This window comes from Equus asinus, chromosome 5 (genome assembly GCF_041296235.1).
Source record: "Equus asinus isolate D_3611 breed Donkey chromosome 5, EquAss-T2T_v2, whole genome shotgun sequence".
NCBI lineage: Eukaryota > Metazoa > Chordata > Mammalia > Perissodactyla > Equidae > Equus > Equus asinus.
The window spans coordinates 63,191,639-63,201,260 of record NC_091794.1 but is presented as its reverse complement, the minus strand read 5'-3'; the positions used below and the strand labels follow the sequence as shown (position 1 = coordinate 63,201,260).

General features: G+C 40.0%; 1 protein-coding gene across 1 annotated transcript in view; it reads right to left on the bottom strand.

Annotated features, from left to right (window-relative positions):
• Positions 1 to 2,573: 2,573 nt before the first annotated feature.
• The window catches only part of LOC123285608 (elongation factor G, mitochondrial-like), a 47,883-nt gene continuing 40,834 nt past the window's right edge, over positions 2,574 to 9,622 (bottom strand). Inside the window, 4 exon segments of the mRNA XM_070509735.1 lie at positions 2,574 to 4,000; positions 4,150 to 4,203; positions 4,976 to 5,103; positions 5,106 to 5,132. Coding sequence (XP_070365836.1) covers positions 3,869 to 4,000; positions 4,150 to 4,203; positions 4,976 to 5,103; positions 5,106 to 5,132 — 341 coding nt within the window. The 3' untranslated portion in view covers positions 2,574 to 3,868.

The following is a 9,622-nucleotide window of genomic DNA, read 5'->3' as shown; positions in this document are numbered from 1 at the left end:
CACAAACTCTAAAACTGCTGACTTGATTTCACTAATACTGATTGTGCTAGCCAACAGCAAAGACAAATTACTTCATCTGCCTTGACATAAAATGAAAAATCTAAATTCCCTAAGCCCTCTTTTCATTGAGTCTAAATTCTGCTGAATCACTCTAAGCCAATGACGGTTATATACAGCATCACATTCATTTTCCTAACCTCTTTAGAACTTTCATAATTTTAAGACAAAAAATAATACCAGGATTTCATCTGCATTCTGTTTGATTCTACTCATAGTTTCACTCTTCCATTCTGAATTATGACTTGTTAGAAGTTAAAGAAGTTCTTTTGAAAGTCAGTTGGAAGTTTCTGTGTTTGCCGTTGAATGACACCCTTCATGACATACGAATTTATTACCCAGTTCCTCCCAGCTGACAACATCCTGTAACCTGTTCTGACCTTTCCCAGCTTTCCCAGCGCTCCAATAACCTAGTATGCTGCCCGGCGCTTAGCTGACTGGATAAATGAATGACTGCTCACAACACACTGTCCGTGAACACGAGAAACTCTTCCGACGATGAGTCCAGTGTCATCTGGAGACTTTTGGCAGCAATTAAAGCTCTAATTCACGCAGTTACAGTTTTAGCAATGCAAACAGCTGCCTCTACAAGGGGATATATTCTTACGTGTCACAATTTACACCTACTGGTGGCTGCCTAGTTTCGTTGGCATCAATTTTAAGACTAATCCAGATTTCAAAAACATTAAAATATGAAAAATCCTAAAAGTTCAGAATTGATTAAACTTTAGTGATTTTACAACTAAACAATGTAAGAGTGAGCAAGGAGAGGAATAACAGAAAATTGACTGTCTTTCTGTAAAGGTAAACCTATCAAACTAAGAGCCAACCGCCCAAACTCTAACATCACACACAAGAGTAATACTTATTAATATAATTAAGTATAATTGGTAATAATAATATAAAAGAGCTTCCATTTCCTGTCCTGGAGGTGCAGGCAATGCTGCAGTGGTCTTTAAGCACACCTGTATAGTAGAACCCCGTGGAAAACTTTCGACCCCATCCGGAGTCAGAGTAGCTAGGGCTGGCTGGCGTGTTTCTTGGCCAAGGGCCCCAGGTGGTTAAACGCGGCAGGGGGCAATCAGCACAGTCCTGCCCACTGCTGCCACATTCTCCAGCACAAGTGACAACTACCCTTCTTTAAATTAGCCACCAATTTCTCTTCACAACAATAGTATTTTAAAAAGTCCTCATTTACGAATCCTCGTTAACTTCTTCCTCGCTCCAGACTTCGGTTAGTACGTGGTCTTCACCAGGTGGAAGCAGACTCGAGAGTCAGCAGGAGGCGGCTCTGTCCTGGAGCCACCGTCTGCGATCTGTTCTAGTTACTCCCACCAGCTGGGCGTGTCGTTGCCCGTGTGACGCTGGCATTGGATTAGCTATCTAGACTCTTTTCTGACACTATGTTTTTTTTTAAAGATTGGCACCTGAGCTAACATCTGTTGCCAATCTTCTTTTTCTTCTTCTTCTTTCCCCTCAACGCCCCCCAGTACATAGCTGTATATTCTAGCTGTAGGTCCTTCTGGTTGTGCTATGTGGGACACCGCCTCAGCATGGCTTGATGAGCAGTGCCATGTCCACGCCCAGGATCCAAACTGGCAAACCCTGGGCCGCCGAAGTGGAGCACACGAACTCAACCACTTGGCCACGGGGCTGGCCCCTCTGACGCTGTATCTTGATATCCAGAATGTTCCGCAAGTAAAAGACACATCCAAATTTATCCATCTTAGTTCCAGCATTTCTGACTGTTGAATAGCCAGAGGAACTGTGCTAAATTCTATGAAGGTTATTTCCTCGTCAGGAACAATATTCAGAGTCATTGCGAATCGCATGAGATGCTGACGAAATGCCAAAGCCACATTTTTCAGGCTTGATGCTATTATAGCAAGACACATTCATGGGAAAAAGACACTTGGTTTGATGAATAACTAAATTATCAATTTCAAAACTTAACGAGCTGTGTGGTCTTGGACAAGTTATTTACCTTCTCTGTGCTTCTGCTTCCTCTATTACAAAAGGGACATCATAATAGTACCTACTTTCATAAGGTTGTGAAAACTAAATTAGATAATGTGTTTAAAGCATGGTCAGCCCTCCATATACGAGGCTTCCACATCTGCGGATCCAACCAACCATGGACGGAAAGGCCTATGATGGTTGTGTCTGTACTGAACGTGTACAGACTTTTTTCTTTGTCATTATTCCCTAAACAATACAGTATAACAACTATTTACATAGTTTTTACATTGTATTAGGTATTATACGTAATCTAAAGATGACTTAAATTGTATGGGGGGGGATATGTTTAGTTTATATGCAAATACTGCACCATTTTATACAAGGGACTTGAGCATCCTTTAGGTACCAGAAGGGGTCATGGAACCAATCCCTGTGGATACGAGGGACAGCTGTATTTAGCAAATGCCTTCAAAACATGTCTTCAACACTTTTTAAAAATCTTTCTTCCTAGAAGGCTTAAGTCATAAAGCCAAATCTATAAGTCAAGAAAAACAAAGGAATTTAAAAGTTATTTTATTTCTATTATCCACAAGAGAAAGGACTAGGATGTTATCTATCACATCAGATGATTTTTTTGGATGAAGCAATTCGGAACAGCATGGTAAAAGTACCTGGGAAAGTCCACCTCATTCTAGGAAAAAAAAGCTTAACATTTGTTCTTTCACACTCTCCATGAATACAATATATGATAAATTCCAACAGACTCAAATTCAACTAGAATTTACTACGTGAATGAAACTGACTGGTCAGCAACTCTTTAAACTCTATTTTCTTTTTAGAGCCGCAGAGACATTCAGAAGAACAGAGACAAGAAGAGCATGCGCAAGGGGCTGTTCTTCGTTTCACAGGTCTGCAAGGAAGGCAGTTATAAATTTGGACAAGTCACAAATTGAAGCAGTTGGTTATATATAAAACAGCTAGAAATTTAGCTAGCATTTTACTATCCCAATGAAGAATCTGAAAAACATCCTCCATTAAGAACACATGGAATCCACTAGAACAAAAAAGGCTGCTCATTAAAAGATGACACTCCAGGGCCAGCCCGGTGACCTAGCGGTTAAGTCTGGTGGCTCCACTCTGGTGGCCTGGGTTCAGTTCCCGGGTGCAGACCTACATCACTTGTCAGCAGCCATGCTGTGGTGGCAATCCACATACAAAATAGAGGAAGACTGGCATGGATGCTAGCTCAGGGCAAATCTTCCTCAGCACCAAAAAAAAAAAAAACAGGACACTCCAAGAAGCATCATGATTTATGCAATTCACTTTCAAGTATTCAGCAAAACAATAATTAAAAAAAATTTTTAAATAAAGAGATAGGTAGGCAAATGATAGACAAACAGATAAAGCAAATATGACAAAACAAATTACTATCTGATAAACAAATTGTTAACAGGATTGTTCGTTGTTGAGTCTAGATAGAAGATACATGCTGTTATTTATACTGTTTGTTTCAGCTTTTCTATATGTTGAAAATTCTTATGATAAAAATTTTGGAAAGGAAGTTTACATATATTCTAAGCTCAGAAGTATAACTGAAATTAGTCTCTTCTCCCCTTAGATAAATATTAAATATATTTCAGTAATAATCATATTTTATTTGAGGTTTTTCAATGAACCATAAAACCAATCGAGTTGAGATATACATAGAATTATCTTTGAATATAATAGAAGCTCCTAAACAAAACAGGAAGGGCTTCTAAAATTTCTTATTTCAGCTTGAATCCATTCCGCTGGAATCTATTAAAGTATCTAAACCTTGCAGATTCAGTTTGTCAACTTAAAGTGAGAAAGGTTAGTTCTTGGCTTTTCCTTTTTTTACAGGAAGTTGACCTGTAGCTTCCAAATACTTATTAACAAGGCCTTCTTGTGTGGACGGCGAACACGGCTGATATCTGCAGTACTCCATTGTGTATTCTCCCTTTCCCTAGGAATGTAAAAAAAAGGAGAGATTTTCTTTCTTTCTTTCTTTTTTAACAACTATCAAAGTCATGCAAAGAGAAGATTTCATAAATTTGATCATTTTGTAGGGTGGTCTCTTGAAGGGCAAGAAGTAAAGTTTAAATGCTTGCTTACCTCTGTGCATGACCTAAGTTCAGTGGAATAACCAAACATATCATTTAGAGGGACCTGAAAACAAGCAGTGACATTTCAGCATTGCTTATGGAAGAATATTTGAGAAAAACACAGAAAAGCCTTAGCCACTTAATTCCTTTAGACTCACATTTCTACTAAGTACTCTGGCTTAAAAGAATTAACAGCCAAAGAGAAACATTTTTGTTTTACTGAAAGTAGAGACCTTATCTGAAAATAATTTCATTTGACAGTCACAAGTGGAAACCAGATCTTTCAGTTTCAGAGTGGCCGCCACCGACAGCCTTCCCTCATCCCCACCCACTCTCTGGCTGCAGCTCAGGCATTCAGAAGTGTTTCTTCTGTGAAAACGTTAATACAACCTTCCTTTGGACACTTCAGTGATACGCTGATAGCTGTATCTTCTAGGAGGCTTTCTATAATGTGATAAACCCTTGCTCCCAAGATTTAAGTCAAGCAAGGTACATTTTAGCAAAGCAATGAAATATTTCCCAATAAATGAGAAAGAACATAATAAAGCAGTTATGCAAATAAAGCTATAACGAGAAAGAAAGGTAACTATAAATCTAAGAAAATGACATATTCACAAAAGGCCTCAATGAAATGAATCTTATTTTTAGCTTTTGCACTTAAGAGTTGTTCTAACAGCAAATTATAGAAATTGCCACACATACATGAGACACAAATCCAACACTCAAACAGCCAGGGCAATGTGTCAACTTGCTCTACAATCTCCAAAAACTAAAGCTAACTCTGATTCCCTCTTGTGGTTAATAAGAGCAAGATTGTCAGTGAGAACAGTACTTACATCTGCATATAACGTGAAATAGTCCTCAATTCCATCTTGTCCGGTGATTACCCCATGGCGCCGGTTAATTCCTGCAATCACCGATCCCTGAAATTCATTTGGGGCTATAACCTCCACAGACATAATAGAAGGACACATAATGTTGCATTTGCCAAGGCTGGATTTTAAAAAAATAAATAAATTAGTTTATTCATCTTTAAACAAACTGGGACTCTTTTCTATCTAGATCCACAAAAGGGAGCTGGATGCTGCTCTCCCAAGGTCTGCACACCAACGATGAGGTTACAATTTCTGATGCGCCTCAGTTCCTAGCAGCAGGAACAGTTACTCTTCCAAATGCAAGTTCCAATAAGATAACACTTCATTCTAGTAAGAGTACTTCCATTACCATATTTTTATCCTTAAAATCATTAAGCTGCAGAGAATAATATGAAAGGGGTCTTAAAACAACATTCGATCAAGTCCTTTACCATCTAAATTATTGAGCTGAGGGTAACTTATTCTCTCCTGAAAACCTTCAGGAGAAAAGACACAAACTGTTAAGTCTTTGACCAGGGCAAACCCATCTTTTCTTGTTGGTTCCTGGCAGACAGTTATTTTGAACTGTAAGACAACAACTTTTTATCATGGGCGGGAGTGGGGCTGAGGGCACCGTCATATACTTGGAGATGATAATCAAGTCATGGCTGAGATCGGTCTTTCCTTGTCTACACTGAACAATTTCAACACCGGATAGAGAATTAGAAAACCAACTTTCTAGTTTCTGCTCTGCCTCTAACAAGTTATATGCCTTTTGGAAAAACACCATCTGTTCAATCTCAAGTTTCCTCACCTACAAAACAAAGACATTGTGTCTAATAAACCAAATAGCAATCATTCTTGTATATTCTTAAAGTACTTCTAATGACACTATTAGCTTAAGTATAATTATCAGAACAGCAATTTAACATATTTGCATTCCTTTGAAATATTTTCTAATTCAAATCGTATCCTAGCTCACACCTACCTGTGACCAATTAGTCCTAATTAGTGAATTTTGTTCCAAAAAGAGGAATAACTGAACTTTGCAGGTTCCTAAGCTTCATGAGCTGCGCCCTGCAGAACCCTGCGCATTCCTCTAAAGCAGCACACTGACAACCCTAGACTCTAGCTACAGCTCTCCTGCTTGGAACTTCTTGGGTTATCACAAGGGCAGGGCTTCCTGGGCTCTAAACGAACGCAATTAATACAGACGAAGGCAGCCAGAGAGGGGGACGCCAGCAGACACACGCAGATCTAGTTGTCCATTGTCCAGTCTTCTCAGCAGGTCAGCAATCTAGGAGAGCTGGACCGCGAAGGGGTCAGATTTAAAGCGAAGGCAGGCGCCAAGGGCACAGTGCCCGTCACCTAACTGTGAGGAGCCTGTTCAGTTCTCAGTCTCATGCTCCCTCACCCTGCTCCCTTCCTTCTTAAATCCACCTCCTCACTCACTTCCCAAGACTGCCCTTATCCATGCTTTCCACTAACCCCATTCCAGGTGACAAAGCCCAGAGCTAATTCACCCTGCCGTTTTTCAACAGTCACACGGCAGCCAAGTCCTAAAAACAATTTTCCCTCAAGCAGATCCACGTGGTCTGTAGCTTCTTAAGATAGGAAGTAAAAATACCAACAACATCACAGGACCTTTTGAGCCTAAAGTGGTGGGTAGAGGTGGTAATGCTTCTGTTTCAGCCCAGCAGGAAGAACGTTGCTAACACCAGGCCAGGCGCTGAAGAGGCTGTGTGAGGAGGTGGTCAAGGGCGAGGACTCCGGTCTAGGGTTTAACTCTCAGCCCCACCACTAACTAGCGTATAACCATGGGCCATTCAATTAACTGCTCTGAGTCCCAATTTTCTCAACTGTAAGGTCACTGTGAAGACAAAATATGATCATTCACGTACTCAGCATAATACAGAGCACATAACTGATCCAATAAATGTTATTATGACCCCTCTGAGACATAAGGTCAGGGAATGTGTGGCAAGGCACAGTGCTAGGTCAAAGGTAATATGAAGGGAAGAGGGATTAGCATCCATTATGCCCAAATAGGTATGTGCAAGTGTTTTCAAGTACATTCTCATTTAATATTGTGGAATTAGTGTCTCTAAGCAGCCGAGGGGAAGTTCCAATGACTTGCCGATTTCCACACAGTAAGCATGGAGTAGAGCCAGGATACAAACTCAAAGCCCATCATGCAATGGGGCAAGCGATGGCAAACGGGGCACTGTCGAGTTACATGAGCTAACCATGCCTCTGGGTAGGCCTTTAGTAGAGTGGCTACAGGTCCAACGTTTCTGGGGAGACCAAGCATAGTGCTCTTTCTAAAAACTGGCCAGAGAAAATGACGGCAACAGTCACATCCCTAAGGTGAAACATGACCAGAAAGAACATTCAATTTCACATTTCAGTTTTAGCTACATCACTGATTAATCTCAGGCACAAAGTTTAAATCGTGACTGAAAATAGTTCCAGTTTTCATCTTTTTAATGAAAAATACATGAGAATTTGGACTATTTTTCCTCCAACTCTGACAATAGAAAATAGTTGATAAGTTATAAGCTATTGTGCTACTAAGCTCATTTATTAACATTTTCACCCTAAAACTCTGATATGGCATTCAAGGGAGGTATATGCATGAAAAGCTGATTTTCTTACTGAGCTTGGCAAAAACTTCCTTTCACCTCTTTACTCTCTAGTCTTTCAGTCATGGAGAAATAAGAATCAGATGAAGAAACAGCAAAGTAATTCATTTTTCATGCTAGCACCCTGCTTATTTGTACTGTTTCTCTGGCAAAACAACTCAACACTTCTCAATTCAATTATCATCTGGTGTTTTTCCTTTGCACACCTGCCAGGCAACTAACCATACTTAATAATATTTGTACACTTAAATAATTAAAAATTAAATGGTACATATTCACCTGTTTAGTTAATATTCACAGACATACAGACTTTTTTCATGGATATGTGTGTGTATATTATGGGCGTATACATCCATGTTTGTTTACATTTCATCTAAGAGCAATTAAAAACGATGAGTCTCATTGTTAATTGATAACTACACCAACTATCTCACTTTACATAACTTTTATCTCCAAGAAAGATATCTATTTCCAGTCAAGAACCACTATGGAACAATTGGCGATTTCTAATTTGTTTTAACTGTAGTTTTTAAAAAAAGTATCACAACGTATATACATTTATCAAATCATCACATTGTATGCTTTAAAAATCTTATAATTTTATTTGTCAATTATACCTCCACAAAGCTGAAAAAAGGAATATGAAGTGATTACAACTAATATGTCAGTTTAGATTTATTAAAGTGTTAAACACCTAGAGGGCAAGAGGCAGGTGTTTTAATCTGAATTATGCCTAACAAAGTCTTATGTTCTTTGTGATTTTATTTCCCCTTTTTCTATTAACACAGTCTTCAGACTGTGACAAGATTTCCAGATCAGAGATTCCCAATGCAGTTTTAACAGACAGCTCACATGAAGGAGATGGAGCAGTCCCTCTCCTCTCACAACTGAGAAACTAACACCGATCACTGCGGCTCCCATCACTGTAAGTGAGACAGCTCACATGAAGGAGATGGAGTAGCCCCTCCGCTCTCACAACTGAGAAACTAGAACACAGATCACTGCGGCTCCCATCACTGTAAGTGAGGCAGCTCACATGAAGGAGATGGAGCAGTCCCTCTCCCTCTCACAACTGAGAAACTAGGACACAGGTCACTGCGGCTCCCATCACTGTAAGTGGGACAGCTCACATGAAGGAGATGGAGCAGCCCCTCCCCTCTCACAACTGAGAAACTAGAACACAGATCACTGTGGCTCCCATCACTGTAAGTGGGACAGCTCACATGAAGGAGATGGAGCAGCCCCTCTCCCTCTCACAACTGAGAAACTAACACAGGTCACTGCGGCTCCCATCACTGTAAGTGAGGCAGCTCACATGAAGGAGATGGAGCAGCCCCTCCCCTCTCACAACTGAGAAACTAACACAGATCACTGCGGCTCCCATCACTGTAAGTGAGGCAGGTAAGGAAAATAAGGAACTAGCAACCTGCCCAAGGAATAAGAAACATCCTCCAACCACTGGCCCACATCTGATCGCAGATGCAAACAGACCAAAAACAACGTCAAGTCCAAAACTCACACAGAATCAATAAAATCCTGATTTACAGAATGCTTAGGAAATGTATTACGATTTACCTAATTTTCTACTGTCCATTTTGACCCTCTTGGATAGAAATATTTCTGAAATGTTTTGAATCATCATATCCTTCCCCTGTGTAGAGACACTTCTGGGCATCCTAACGAATCACCATGTAACGGGCGTGGAAGACACGACAGAGAGGGACCTTTCTGGCTTCGGGACACAACTTGGAAGTTCCTTTGTTAAAAAGCCTGATGTCAAACTGCTGTGTTGTCATTTGCTTTCCTCTCTTAAAAGCAATAAATCAGATGTATTTGCAATTACTTAGGGTTCTGGTTCATCAGGGTTTTAATACACATATTACTCTGTGTGAAAAAGGTTGACAATTTTAGCAGTTTGGCAAGAGGTCTGCACTGGGAATAGGGTTTACTGAATTCTTTCAAAATACTGTGCCATTCTCAAAATGCC